Source organism: Sturnira hondurensis, unplaced genomic scaffold (genome assembly GCF_014824575.4).
Source record: "Sturnira hondurensis isolate 20B ecotype Veracruz unplaced genomic scaffold, ASM1482457v3 Scaffold0018525, whole genome shotgun sequence".
NCBI classification, from domain to species: Eukaryota; Metazoa; Chordata; class Mammalia; order Chiroptera; family Phyllostomidae; genus Sturnira; species Sturnira hondurensis.
Window position 1 is genome coordinate 12,303,930 of NW_028091156.1, and position 14,624 is coordinate 12,318,553.

General features: G+C 39.4%; 1 protein-coding gene across 1 annotated transcript in view; it reads right to left on the reverse strand.

Annotated features, from left to right (window-relative positions):
* Positions 1-4,027: 4,027 nt before the first annotated feature.
* The window catches only part of WDR64 (WD repeat domain 64), a 74,238-nt gene continuing 63,641 nt past the window's right edge, over positions 4,028-14,624 (reverse strand). Inside the window, exons 24-28 of the mRNA XM_037069493.1 lie at positions 10,916-11,104; positions 9,622-9,727; positions 8,024-8,104; positions 7,406-7,519; positions 4,028-4,822 (exon numbers count right to left, since the gene is read on the reverse strand). Of these exons, the coding sequence (XP_036925388.1) occupies positions 4,739-4,822; positions 7,406-7,519; positions 8,024-8,104; positions 9,622-9,727; positions 10,916-11,104 (574 nt within the window). The 3' untranslated portion in view covers positions 4,028-4,738. The remainder of the gene's footprint in view (positions 4,823-7,405; positions 7,520-8,023; positions 8,105-9,621; positions 9,728-10,915; positions 11,105-14,624) is intronic.

Here is a 14,624-nt window from a genome sequence, read left to right on the forward strand (position 1 = left end):
AGCAATCAAATAACATGTTAATTGTAGAATCTAGGTGGTAGGTATATAGGTCATCATTACAGAGTTCTTTCAAATTCTCTGAAGGTTCCAATTTTTTCCAATAGTAAAATGATGGAAGAAAAAGAAGTCTAATGAGGAAATCAGTAAAACATTTTGGAGAACATTGAAAGAATCTCTGTATAAAGGCAAAGGTGTATTTATATTCATGGTTTTGAAGACTTAACTTTATAAAGATGTAAATTTTCTCTAGGTTGTTTTTAAAAAACCCACCAAAATACCAAGTGGCTTAAGTCACTAATGACTTTATTTGCTCATGATTTTGCAGTGGGTGATTTGGGCTGCGCTCTGGTTGGCACTTCCGGTCCTACCTGTTGTCACCGCAGTGAGTGGCTGGATAGTCTAAGATGCCCTGTGTCACATGCCTGGTGTTTAATGCTGCCCATTGCAGGACCTCTCTGTTCGGGCTCTTGACCCCAAAGAAGCTCGCCAAGAATTCTTTTTTTTTTTAATTTTTTTTTAGATTTTATTTATTTATTTATTTATTTATCTTTAGAGGGGAAGGAGAGAGGGAAAGAAACATCAATGTATGGTTGCCCTTCGTGCATCCCCTGCTGGGAGTTGGCCTGCAGGGAACCAGCCTGCAACCNTCTTGGTACATAGTCAAGCAGTTCTATACTCTTTTACCATTCTTCAAGAGGATCCTTGTTATTCCTGGCCTTTTTTATATTCTTAAATAAAGTTTTGAATCCATTTGTCAACTTAAATTATTTTAAATCTGGAGATTTTGATTGAGGGCATTTATTTAAAGGTCAATGTCTTCAACTTTGATATGCATAAAACGATATGAATTGATGTCCTCATGGATGGATATGTGATAAAGCAATCAAATAACATGTTAATTGTAGAATCTAGGTGGTAGGTATATAGGCCATCATTACAGAGTTCTTTCAAATTCTCTGAAGGTTCCAATTTTTTCCAATAGTAAAATGATGGAAGAAAAAGAAGTCTAATGAGGAAATCAGTAAAACATTTTGGAGAACATTGAAAGAATCTCTGTATAAAGGCAAAGGTTTATTTATATTCATGGGTTTGAAGACTTAACTTTATAAAGATGTAAATTTTCTCTAGGTTGTTTTTAAAAAAAACACCAAAATACCAAGTGGCTTAACTCACTAATGACTTTATTTGCTCATGATTTTGCGGTGGGTGATTTGGGCTGGGCTCTGGTTGGCACTTCTGGTCCTACCTGTTGTCACTGCAGTGAGTGGCTGGATAGTCTAAGATGCCCCGTGTCACATGCCTGGTGTTTAATGCTGCCCATTGCAGGACCTCTCTGTTCGGGCCCTTGTCCCCAAAGAATCCCCAAAGAAGCTCGCCAAGAATTCTTTTTTATTTTTTTTATTTTTTTAGATTTTATTTATTTATTTATTTATTTATTTATCTTTAGAGGGGAAGGAAAGAGGGAGAGAAACATCAATGTATGGTTGCCCTTCGTGCATCCCCTGCTGGGAGTTGGCCTGCAGGGAACCAGCCTGCAACCCAGGCATGTGCCATGACTGGGAATCGAACTGTGATCCTCTGGTTCGCAGGCTCATGCTCAATCCACTGAGCTACGCCAGCCAGGGCAGAAGCTCGCCAAGAATTCTTGATGGTCTCAAGGCTTTAAGAGGATAAGGACATTGTCCTTTTTGATTCTAGAATTTCCATTTGGTTCTTATTCCACAATTTCTAGCTCTCTGCTGAAATTCTAAATGTTGTGTTTTATCTTCACCAGTAGAGCAAGCACAGTTGTTTTTAAATCTACACTTGTTTGAAAGTCCAGTGCCTGAAGCCCCTGGGTATTTTTCTATTACCTTCTTTTTTGTGTGTCAATTCTTCTCTCCTTTCTCCCCGTGTACTCAATCATTTCTTACAGTGGGTCAGACATATATCTGGAACACTAAAGACGTATCATTTAAGGCCTAAATGATGCCATCTTCCTCCACAGTATTTTATCCTTGCTTCTGCAGGCTCCTGAGGCTCTAGCAATTTCAGAAATTGAAAGAATTAGGAGTGAATTACAGTCCACAGTTGAAGATCCGTCTACTTTGGTGTCAGCCATATTTCTAGGATGTGGTTCTTCGGAGCCTGGACGGGAAGTGAGAGGAGCCTACCCCTTGATGAGGCCTGGATTCCACCCCCTACCTGCTTAGCCCTAATTATCACCTCAGCTTCTTAGCTTCTTCAGCACCCCTTCTGAAATCCGCCCCTTCTCTTGCAGGAGGAAATGGGCTTCAAAAATTGGGCTCACCTACTTGAGCCTCAGGCCTCCCCCAGAATCCAGCACATCCTTGGTTCACCATCTTGATTGTGCTCAGTTACCTTCATAGGGATGTTTTCTGTGTATTATCTGTCTGTCCAAGTTGTCCTCAGTGGGAGTGACTGGTCCAATGTACCTAGACTACTATTACCTGAAACAGACGCCAGTGCTCTCTATTTTAGCAAACATTTTTACACGACATCAAATATCATGTAATAAAATATTCTTCATTTATTTGTCAAGTCCAGCCTTTTCTTAAATGATTTCTTTAACCAGTCTGTCATCTGACAAGTGACAGAAAAGACAAAATTTTCTACATACTTTGTGAATCCTAACAAATTATAATTACATAATTAGTTATACTGCCATTCTTACCAGTAAACTGACTGATATAAAAATCTCTTATTACATAGTGGACAAAAATACTGAAAAAAATTTTAATCCTTAAATATCAAGAAATTGTATATTTCTGTTAAAAGATGTTTGAGAGAGTTGCTCAGTCAAAAAGGGCACTGAGAGATACTTGAGAATCTCAAATGCCATACTTTTTAAATATATTTTATTGATTATGTCATTACAGTTCTCCCATTCCCCCTTCATTCCCCTCCACCCTGCATACCCCCTCCCCCACCATTCCCTGACTTTAGTTTATGTCCATATTAAAGAGATTGCCTACACAGGAAGATATTTAACATCATCTTGTTTTAGAAAATCTACGCCTAGGGGTGAAATTATCTTCTGTTACAACTGAGATTAAAAGGGAGGAAAGAGAATCATTTTCATAAACTCCTTGGAAATTTTTTTTTTACTTTTAGAATTTTTTAAAAATCTTCTAGAGCAAAATAGGTAGAGGAGGTCAAAAGGTACAAACCTCAGTTAGGACGTAAGTGAGTCATGGATGTAATATACAGCAAGGTGACTGGAGCTAATAATACTGTGTCACGTGTCTGAAAGTTGCTCAGCAAATAGATCTTGAAAGTCTTCATTGCAAGAAAAAATTTGGAATTATCTGGTAATGGGTGGTAACTAGACTTACGGTGGTGATCATCTCTCTGTATATATTAATATCAAATCATTATGTTTTACACCTGAAAGTAACCTAATTTTATGTGTCAATTATTACTCAATTTAAAAAAAGAATCTATGACTTACTTAGGTATTGATAGTGCTAATTTTCCATAACTACACTGTGATGTTCTAAAGTCTCTTCTTTCACTTGAGTAAATTATACAAATTATTTTTTAAAAGTTTAAAAACCCTTAATGTTCATTATTTTCTTTTGGAACTTCAGTTTCTTGTGTAATTAAAATACTTGAAAAAAAAAGTTAAAAGAAAACTAGTAGGGGAAATCACATTCAATATGATTCCATGCCTAGAAATAAACTGAAGTGTGTAAATAAAGTTTATACGAGTAAAAATTTCTTTAGCTCTCCAAAGTTGTTGGGATTTTAAGAACTATAGAATCCTTTCCAGAATGGAAAGGCAGGATTAAATTCAGGGCCCACAGTTTTTGTTTGTTTGTTTGTTTTAACCAAGTGGCTGGTGCTTTGGTGAAAGTAGACTCATGTTTGCCATGGGGATGCTTTTATTACTCAGAGCTCTGTGTCATTTCCCAAAAAGTCCTAGCCTGTCAGCAGGTTTTAATTCTGGTACTTTCCTCATGCCTTTGACTTATTTAAAATCTCATTTATTATTGATCAAACTAGATGCTTTTATTTTTTGCAGGAGTTCCCATTGGCAAAATAAATTATTTGGTCAAAATACCAAAGTGAATTAATAAAAGCATTAGTAAGCAAACAACCCTAGGAAGTTCAGATAATCATTCAAGTTCTATTTATGTGAAGTTACTTCTAGACTAAATGTAAATAACTTCTGACTTTCTCTAAGGAACTCTGAACATTCCCTTCCATTTGCCACTTCTCTAAATAAAGAAAATAAATAGCTAGAAGCTTGACTGGCACATTTTTCTTCGTAATAATAATTCTTTTGTATGCTACATAGCATGACATACAAGTAATTTGCCTCTTAATGCATAATTTTGATAATTCTAGTTATGAATTAGGGTGACCAATGGGGAAGGGGGAAAGCTAATTGCTGATGGCCATATTGTTTGGATCCACTGATACTATCAATTTTCTTTGTGTCCTTGGTTATGTTGCTGTCAGTAAACAAGAAGCATCGCCTAGTCCTTAAGTAGATTTCAATGTATGGAAGAGGTTGGCCACCTGGCCCCTTGCTGCTTGCTGCTTGCTTGGTGTTCAGAGCTGAGACCTCCTGAACTTCCAGGGCAATCATCGAGTAGCTGGCCTGTTACTGGGAGGGGGGACAGTGTCTGGTGGACCCTTGCTTTCACCCTGAAATAGAGACCGGGGTATCATTGAGACCTGGCCATTTCACGCGCAGCTCAGGCCACGGCAGCCAGTTCTGATTTTTTCTCTCTTATTTGGGGATGCCTGGGAAGAAGGCGGAAGCCAGATTTATTTGTGGGATGAGATTTTTTTTGAGACTTTTCCTCCGCTGTGCCTGTGAAATAAAGGACATATCAGCAATTAGTCAGCCTTACAAGACAAACACCATTTTCTAGAGTCATGTGGCACTGCTAATTTTTACAAAAATTGAGTCCTCCTAGAAAGAAAGTAGATTGATTTACTTAACTATCCTCTTAATAAATAAAAAGTAATAAATCAAAGAGAATAGATGCCTGCTTTTGAACTTGGCTCAGAGAAATTTCTCCCTTCAACATTCATGTGAACTCTGGATCTGTGGCCAGTTTCTCGGTGCCTGCATGGAGCAGAGCACATAGTGACCTTTTCAGGGATTCTATAAATGTTTGTTTCACAAAATTGGAATCGGAACACTAGGCTTTCTGAGGCAATTTTATGTCAGCCTTCCTGGGAGTGCTCTTTACAAAATTAGGCATTTAATGTGCATTTATTGATTTGGCTTCATCCACTGTTTCCCCACTCACAGCTGTTTGGGTTTATACACACAGTCCGCATAGACTGGCAGTGATGTGTCCGTCTACACCAGCCTCCAGACTTAACCTGCCATCTTGCTACGTGCACAGTTTTCTGAAAGGGACCTGATTTTATTTTGGAAACTAATTTAGTCCTGTGGCTACACTGAACTCTTTTCTTCATTTAACCAGAAAGGGGATTTTTAATCATGATTTTTGTGGCTCCTTTTTTGTAAGTAAATGGAGACATTTAATCCCTTTGACTTTTTCTGTGTGGTTTAATGACCTATCAGAACAATTAAGAGAAAAGAAAGCACCTATTAAAATAACAGATACGTTAAAAATTCCTCAATGTCTGGACAAATAATTTGTCATATTTAATGATCTCTGATGAAATTCATCATCATAGAGTCAATTTCTGGCTGAGTAAACATTATTCATTACATAGATTAACCACAGATCATTTTTAATTCTATTTTTGCTTTCCCTCTGGTAATTAAGATATATTTGACCACTTTCCCCCCGCCCCCATCCCTTAGTTTGTACTTTTAAATAAGAATATTCAACTGAGTAAATCAGAGGATGTAACTGACTTTATTATTAAATGGTTCATGAACCAGGCAGTACCCCATCTAGTAAACAGAAAGGTGTTCCGGGGAACCATATAAAAGGGAGGTTTTCGCAATGAGATACCACTTAACACCAGTCAGATTGGCTATCATAAACAAAGAAACAAACAACAAGTGCTGGAGAGGTTGTGGGGAAAAGGGGACTCTAGTTCACTGTTGGTGGGATTGCAGACTGGTACAACCACTATGGAAAACAGTATGGAATTTTCTAAGAAAACTAAAAATGAACGTACCTTTTGACCCAGCAATTCCACTCTTGGGAGTATATCCTAAGAACCCTGAAACACCAATCCAAAAGAACCTATGCACCCCGATGTTCATAGCAGCACAATTTACGATAGCCAAGAGTTGGAAGCAGCCTAGATGCCCATCGGTAAATGACTGGATCAAAAAACTATGGTACATTTACACAATGGAATTCTATGCTGCAGAAAGGAAGAAGGAACTACTACCCTTTGCAACATCATGGATGGAACTGGAAAGCATTATGCTGAGCGAAATAAGCCAGGCGGTGAAAGACAAATATCATATGATCTCACCATTAACAGGAATCTAAACAAACCAAACAAGCAAGCAAAATACAACCAATGACACTCAAATATGGAACGGGCTGTCAGGGCCCACAGGGGAGAGGGGAGAGAATCATAGGGGAAAAGGGAATGGACTCACATGAACAAGTATAAAAGACACATGGACAATAACTAAGGGTGGGGGGTGGAAAGGGGAGGGAGGCGGGGAGCATGGGGTGGGGGGCGGGCAGGGTTGGGATTATAAGACAGAAACCTGTACTTGAACAAGAATTAAATAAAAATTATATTTAAAAAAAAAAAAAAAAAGGGAGGTTTTTAGAGGCAGAAGGAGGGTGGGGCAAGAAGGGTAAAAGATCGAATTACTTCAGGCAAAGTCACTTCCCTTTAGGGGAAGGCAGGGAGTTGTAGCACTAGTATTGATCCTGCAATCCCAAACTGATTAGTTTAAATCAGTTAACAAGTCCTGGGAAGGACTGAGCCTGCAGTTAGGTTAGGCAGTGAGTCTTGGTGGGGCTTTAGCATAAGTGACTCCATATTGGGTCTGTTGTTTCTTTTGCACAGTACTTAGAAAACGTAAAGTACATTTAATCCCAGATGAACTAAGAAAACATAAATATGGGGCATAAAAATACATGAATTATAAAACCCCAAATACTCTTTTGCTTGCTTGTTTTGGACAATTTATATCACTGTGTTTTATCCATTACTTAACAAATTAAAAGTAAATGATACTATGTTGATAAAAATACTCTTCTGTGGCCAACATTTCTTATTCAAATGATTGGTAGAATTGATGATGAACAGGATTCATTCATATTCTCATTAAGGGCATAAACTAACAAAATTATGGTCACGTTTTGGATATTAATTAAATAAAGCAGCTTTTTGTTGTTGCTGTGGTTGCATTTGTTATCTGTTATCCATTTTGGTGCAGGCAGTAACAATCCAAACACAAGTGGGGTACACCATGGAATTCGAAACGCTAACTTACTCTTTCCTGTTGAACGTGACTTCCCTTTTTCTTGCCTGGAAATCCATCCGGAGCCTCCTTTAGCGCCTCCGAACCAATGAGCGGAAGGAATCTTAGACTAGTCGGGCTTTGCACCTGTTAGCCGTAAACAACGAGAAAGACACACTGAAGGGATTGCTTCTGTGACGTGAGTGCAGTGGGGGATGCGGAGTGAGAAACTCCAGCTGCTTTAAAACACACCGGCGCCGCTTTTCACAGGTGCCCGCTATGAACCACACGGTTCAGGCAGAGGCAAGGCCATGAACGATGTGTAGGCAGGTGAAAAGCATTCCGATTTTGTCCTGTAGGTAAGGAAGAGCCAGGGTGACGTTCACAACGGCTTCCTGCAGTGTTGTTCATGTGGAATGCCAGAGGCAAGTGATCGAGGCCGTGGGCACACAAGACCCAAGACTTCTCTCGGGGCACGGGAGGGCCCAGGACGGGGCGGGGGGCCAGTCGCACATGCGTGTTTATGGAAGCATCAGTGAGCTAGGTTTTGCAGTTTTCTCCCACCTGCCTCGCGTAGACCAGGGCTGGGAATGAGATGTCCGGTTCCCTATTGTTCTGTAACCACACTAGTCCTAGAAATGGTCGACTCACCCTGTATATAGGCAGAGAACCAAAAACAATCCCGGCCTCTCTGTTTTCAGTCATAAAACCTTCCAAGGTGTGTTTTCGATTCTGCAAAACAGGAGTGAATGTTTAGCGAAAGGGAACATTCCGTAAGTGACCAATTCCCTGGTTCGAATTCAGACTCTGTCACTTACTAGTTGCATGACCTCAGGCAAGTTTTTGCCCTGTTCAGTATCTGTCAGATCAAATAAGATAATATGTATAGTAAGATGCTACTTAAATGTAAGATTTACTGTCATTGTATTATTACCGGTAATATGTCAGAAAGAAAGCAGGAATTTGAATAAAGAAATAATACATAATGGATAATGAAGAGGAATGGGAAAACAAGATGGCTGGTAAAAATCAGAGATTTCTAAGTGGAAGGTATTTAACTCAACATTAGCATTAAACCTTTGTTATTTTACCAAACAATTGAGAAAATGAAAGTGTGGTAAGAAGAGGATAAACCTTTGTGATCTTTGGAGACATTTAATTGTTTTAAGAGCTTTAAAACCTTCCTACAAATTTCTCCAAATTTATTTGTTTCAGCCAAATGACTTTGTAAAAAATATTATCTTCGGTGAGCAGAATAATGGTAACCAACGACGTCTGTGCCCTCTTCCCCTGACTCCCAACTTGGGAATGAATATATTCCTTCACCTGGCAAAACGGACTTTGCAGATGTGATTAAGGTTAAGAACTTCAAGATGGATTCTCCAGGGGGGCCCAGTCTCAACACAGGATACCATAAAAGCAGAGAACCTTTCCTGAGAACCTTGCCAAGCATTAAAAACATTTAAAAACACCCTGGCTGGCATAGCTCAGTGGATTGAGCACAGGCCTGCGAACCAGAGGATCCCAGTTCGATTCCCAGTCAGGGCACATGCCTGGGTTGCAGGCCAGTTCCCTGCAGGCCAACTCCCAGCAGGGGACGCATGAAAGGCAACCATACATTGATGTCTCTCTCCCTCTCTCCTTTCCCTCTAAAGATAAATAAATAAATAAAATTTAAAAAAAAACATTTAAAAACAAAAAAAAAATCCTCACAAGCATCTCATACTTGAACCTGCCCCCAAACCAAACTCTCCATCTTTTTCTTTTTCTTTTCAATTTTCTTCTGTATAAGGTTTCAGGTACACAGCCGAGTGCTTGGACAATCATTTACACCATTGTTGTCTTCAGACCTGCTTTTCCTCATGTGCATTCTGTCACGGTGACTTCAGTAATGTTTATTTATTTACTTTTAGTTTAATTAATTTATTTTTAGAGGGACCCCAGAAGGCTGGCCAGAGAGATGCATCATTTTTGGCTTTGAAAGTGAAGGAAGGGGGCCTCACACTAAGAAATGTGATAGTCTGCCCTAGCACCCCCCGAAAAGGAGCACAGCCCTGGCAATGCCTGAATTTCAGTCCAGGGGAACCCAGGTCGGACTTTTGACCCACAGAAGAGTGAAATAATTCACTCGTGCTGTTCAGACCACTTAGTGTGTAGGAAATTGCAATAGCAGCCACAGAAAATGAATACACTGTCCATATCTACATTCAGGAAAAGTGTTGGTGTGTGTTTGTGCTTTTAAAAGTTACCTTGGAGGAAGAAAGAGACTTGAAAAACTTAAAATCACTTTCCACTTCAAAGGCCTTGGGAGGCGTCCGTTTGAAAAGCAAAGACATCGAGCTCATTTTCTGCCATCTGCATGTGAAGCGATAAGAAAAACAGTGAGGTACCTACCCACGCCCTGTATTCTCTCCCTACTAAACAAAACTCATTCTATTCTTTTTTCTCTGGGTCCCCGAATTATTTGGCTCCTGTGGCCCTCCTAATGATGTTACCTGGGCACTTCAGTCAATTTCCCCAGATTTCTCTCCTGGTAAATGAGAGATGTCTACAAGGCCTAAATTTTTCATGTAGTTAAATTCATGAATAGCCATTGAAAAAATACTGTCTGGTAAGGGTGAGGGCACAAAACCAATGCTTGCTATTTCTGTGACTCAGGGAAGCTTCTGCTGATGTTAAAACTTACTTATGCATATTTAAAAGCCATAACCAAGCAATAAAAACCTTTAAAAACAAAAATATCCCCACAAGCATCTCATATTTGAACCTGCCCAAAACCAAATTACCCATCTTTTTCTTTTTCTTTTCAATTTTCTTCTGTATGAAGTTTCAGGTACACAGCTGAGTGGTTAGACAATCATTTACACTATTGTTGTCTTCAGACCTGCTTTTCCTCATGTGCATTCTGTCACAGTGATTTCAGTAATGTTTATTTATTTATTTTTTAGTTCAATTAATTTTTAGAGAGAGAGGAAGGGAGGGAGGAGAGAGAAATACTGATGTGCGAGAGATACATTGATCAGTTCCCTCTCGAGAATGCACCCCTTACTAGGGACCTGGCCTGCAACCCAGGCATGTGCCCTGCCTGGGAATCGAACCTGTGACCTTTTGGGTTGCAGGCTGGTGCTCAGTCCACTGAGCCACACCAGTCAGGGCTGATTTCAGGAATGTTTAAGATCTTTATGTTGGCCCATAAAAAAAGCTCATTGTGCTTTAGTCTCTATAGACTTTCCTTGCTTTATCTTCTACCATGTCCTCCTGACTCACTCACTGTTTTGGGCCTTCGCTTGGGCCATTGCCTCTTCGGGCGTCTTTGTTTGAGTAAGACTTGTTACCTCTGTGATTACCTTAAGAATTAATGTTTTTCGGCTGTACTGTTATGCTGGATTACAGATTTTTGTGCCTCCTTCCATTGGATTACAAAATTATTGAAAAGTTTTGAGATTTTCCACCTTTGAATTCTCCATGTCCAGCTCAGTGTTACAATATCATATTAGTTCAGTTCTTGTCTGCTCCATAAAGGAAACCATAAAGTGGTCTTACCTTTGCTGGTCAAATACCAGAGGATATATATATTTTTGTTTATTGTCTGTTAACTTGCTTTCTTCTTTTATTTCTACGGGATACTCATTAACATCACAAGGCAAGATTATGTCGCTCGTCTGGGACAGATCAAAGGCCCTTCGTTGTCCAAAATACCCACAGTAATGACCACTGAGAGCATGCCAGAGCCTGAGGAAAGGCAAAGGTAGGAGGAATGAAATCCCTGGAATTCTGTTAATAATCAGATTTTTATTCGTCCATCAGGGATTTTAAACTTGAGTCTAGGACTCTCCCTATTAACTATATTGAGCTAATCATAACACATACATTTTTTTTTTCAGAATTCTGATCTACAACAATTTGGGGACATGTCCATTTGAATCCATACTGATATCCACTCATTAAAGCCAGAAAATAAGGAACCAATGTTCCCCCCAATAACACTCTTCATTTAAGCTAATCAGAACTCACAATGACCGACAGTGTATTAGTTAAATTAGGTCAAGGATGGGTCTGTATCTCAGCTGCCTACCTTCTGTATCAGCATCAACAGAACAGATGCCCACTGATGCTTTTACCAAAATGCTCTCAGCCTCCACCCACAATCCCTATTGTGGAAACACCATGCTGATTTTTACAAATGAGTTATGAAATGGGATGGCAAAAGAACTAGTTCTTCAACCATACACACTATTTTCATCATCAGTTCACTCCATAAGGTCCCTCTCAATAGTCCACATTGTTTAGAGCAGTGATTTTCGATTACTGTGATGCAAGAATTTTTAAAACATGCACTATCTGATTATTTAGTCAGGGGCATTGATCTCTTTTCCCTTGGATTGTCAAAAAAAATAACAGCTAATGCAACAATAGCCACCTGGTATAAATAAATCAAAATTGTGCCTATTTTTTGTCAGGTTGGCAAATAGGGTTTTTTGGTGTGCCGCAGAATGCAGAAATTAGTTTACATGTACCATGAGATGAAAAAGGTTGAAAACCACCGCTTTAAAGTATACAGGATGTCCTTAGCAGGAGCAGGTGCACTACGTCTAATGAAAAGGTCAAATAGCCTTTGGAAGACCTTCCTCCTATGTCGACTTCAACCTCAGAGCAGCAAATAGTAGGAACAATCACTGTCTGCACTTGGCAATGACCCAAGAAAAGGATGAGCTACATGAACTAGCAGGGGATCCCACCAAGTCCAAGCAGTAGCCCAGGTTCAAGCAGAAGGCACTGCAGAAGAAGTGGGAGAGGTATCCAGTCAGGACTCCTCACACCTGACAGTGTTCTGAGAACAGAAATGACATACACCCCTTAAACATTCGATTTCCCCCACACCGCATTAATGTCAAGGCCCTATCAGAGCCATTACCAAGGTGAAATGCACCAGCCCTTTCAACACAGGATTCAGAGGGATGAGGGACAGACTTAAGATGTCTCTAAACTGTTGCTGTGCAGGCAAGGATGGAAGTAACTTTTGGTCTCCTTGTTTGGTGGCATTGGCTCTTTCATGTAGGACTCTCCCAGGGGACGGATCCTACCACTCAGCCTGGTGTGCTGGGCCTCAGCTATGGAACGTCAGTTCCTTTTCCCCTGTGTCCCAGGGCTAGGCCTTATTATGCTTTTTCCCATTATAAAATTATAATCTTTTTGACAAACAAATCCGGAGTGTTAGAACTGCTTACTCCTTCAGAAAGTGGCCGCTCGCCTTAGCAAAAGGGTGTGGCTTGGTTCTGAAGGGCAGTTTATTCTGAGGTAGCTCCTAATAGAGCTTCGTTTTTATAACTGACTATCTTGGAAGATCTTCACTTGCAGGAATCCTAAAAGTAGTCTCTCCATGTAAAAGGATAACTGGTTTGAGCAAGGGATGCTCGTAACAACAGAGATGTGCACGCATGTGATGTATGTGCGTGCACGTGTGTGTATTACAATCCACAATTAATACTTCTCTTTTTAAAAAATCGTATTTATTTGTAGACAGAGGGGAAGGACGGGTGAAAGAAAGGGAGAGAAATATCAATGTGTGGTTGCCTCTTGAGCACCCCATACTGGGGACTTGGCCCACAGCCCAGGCATGTGCCCTGACTGAGAACTGAACTGGCAACCCTTTGGTTCACAGGCTGGCGCTCAATCTACTAGGCCCCACCAGCCAGGCTCCAATTAATACTTCTGATCACAGGCAGCTGAAAATAAGCTGGAGCAGGCACCCAAGGGACAAAGTTGTAAAAAGCACCTCTAATAATGTAATGCCATGTTTTGAATTTTCCCTCATTCTTACAGAGGAAGCAGCTCTGTTTGTCCCCAAATAGGACCTGACTCCACAGTTTGACCTTGAACTCAACATTTCTTAAACTTCTCCTTCATCCTTTCACATTCTAAACATTTTCCCCTTTTAGTGACTCCTCTCTCAATGAATGGCTAGATGTATATGCCGGGAATCATTCTTGACATCCATCACTGACCTTCTCTTTCAGTTAAAGTTCACATCAGGATTTCACAGTCCAGATAGTTCTCCAATCCTAAATATTTATCTCTGGTGCTGCTGCCTCTCCCCCAGCATAAGCCAAGCTCCTCACCACAGACATCTAACTGGCCTCTGCTCTCCCAGCTTGGCTGTGCTGAAATCCATTCCGCACACATTTTTTGTGAAGTTCTTTATTTTTAACAGCATTATATAAAATTCAGGTGTACAACGTTATAGTTCAATGTCTGACCCATTCAGTTAGTTACCTTTTTGTTTTGTTGGTAGTTTTCTTTATTGTACAGAAGATTTTAAATTTATTTTTAATTTTATTTTTATTGAATAAATTGGGGTGACATCAGTTAATTATATAGGTTTTAGGTGTACAATTTTATAATACATCATCTATAGATTGTATTGTGCAGATTAGTATAGGCCTATTTATTTTCCCTTAACTTGAAGTCAAGGGAAATAGTGGTAATAGTTGTAAATTCTTTAATTTATTTTAATCTCTCTAGTATACTTCGAAGCCTCTCTACCTCTTTTGATATAACCTAATTGTATTCCCATAAGAGGATAATTCATTACCATAATTTTAAGACATGACATTTGTTTTGAGTTTATATTACTATATTTGTGTTTTTAGCATTTTGCATATGTATATTTAGCATTATGTAGGCAATTAAGAATAAGTAGGCTTTGTGCATCGTGGTGACTATAGTTAATAATGTTATGTTGCATATTTGTTTTTCTAACTTTTCATTTTTCTATTTTTTAAATATAGTTTATTGATTATGCTATTACAGTTGTCTCATTCCCCCCACTTTATTCCCATCCGCCCTGCACATCCCCTTCCACCTGCATTCTCCCACTCCTTAGTTCATGTCCATGGGCGTACATACAAGTTCTTTGGCATCTACATTTCCCACACTATTTTTAACCTCTTCCTGTCTATTTTGTGCCTACCACTTATGCTACTTATTCCCTGTACCTTTCCCCCTATTCAGCCCCTCTTCCTCCCCTCTGATAACCTCCATGTGATCTCCATTTCTGTGATTCTGTTCCTGCTCTAGTTGTTTGCTTAGTTTGTTTTTGTTTTGGGGTTTCTTTTAGGTTTAGTTATTGATAGTTGTAAGTTTGTTGTCATTTTACTGTTCATATTTTTAATCTTCTTTTTCTTAGATAAGTCCCTTTAACATTTCATATAATAAGGGCTTGATGATGATAAACTCCTTCAATTTGACTTTA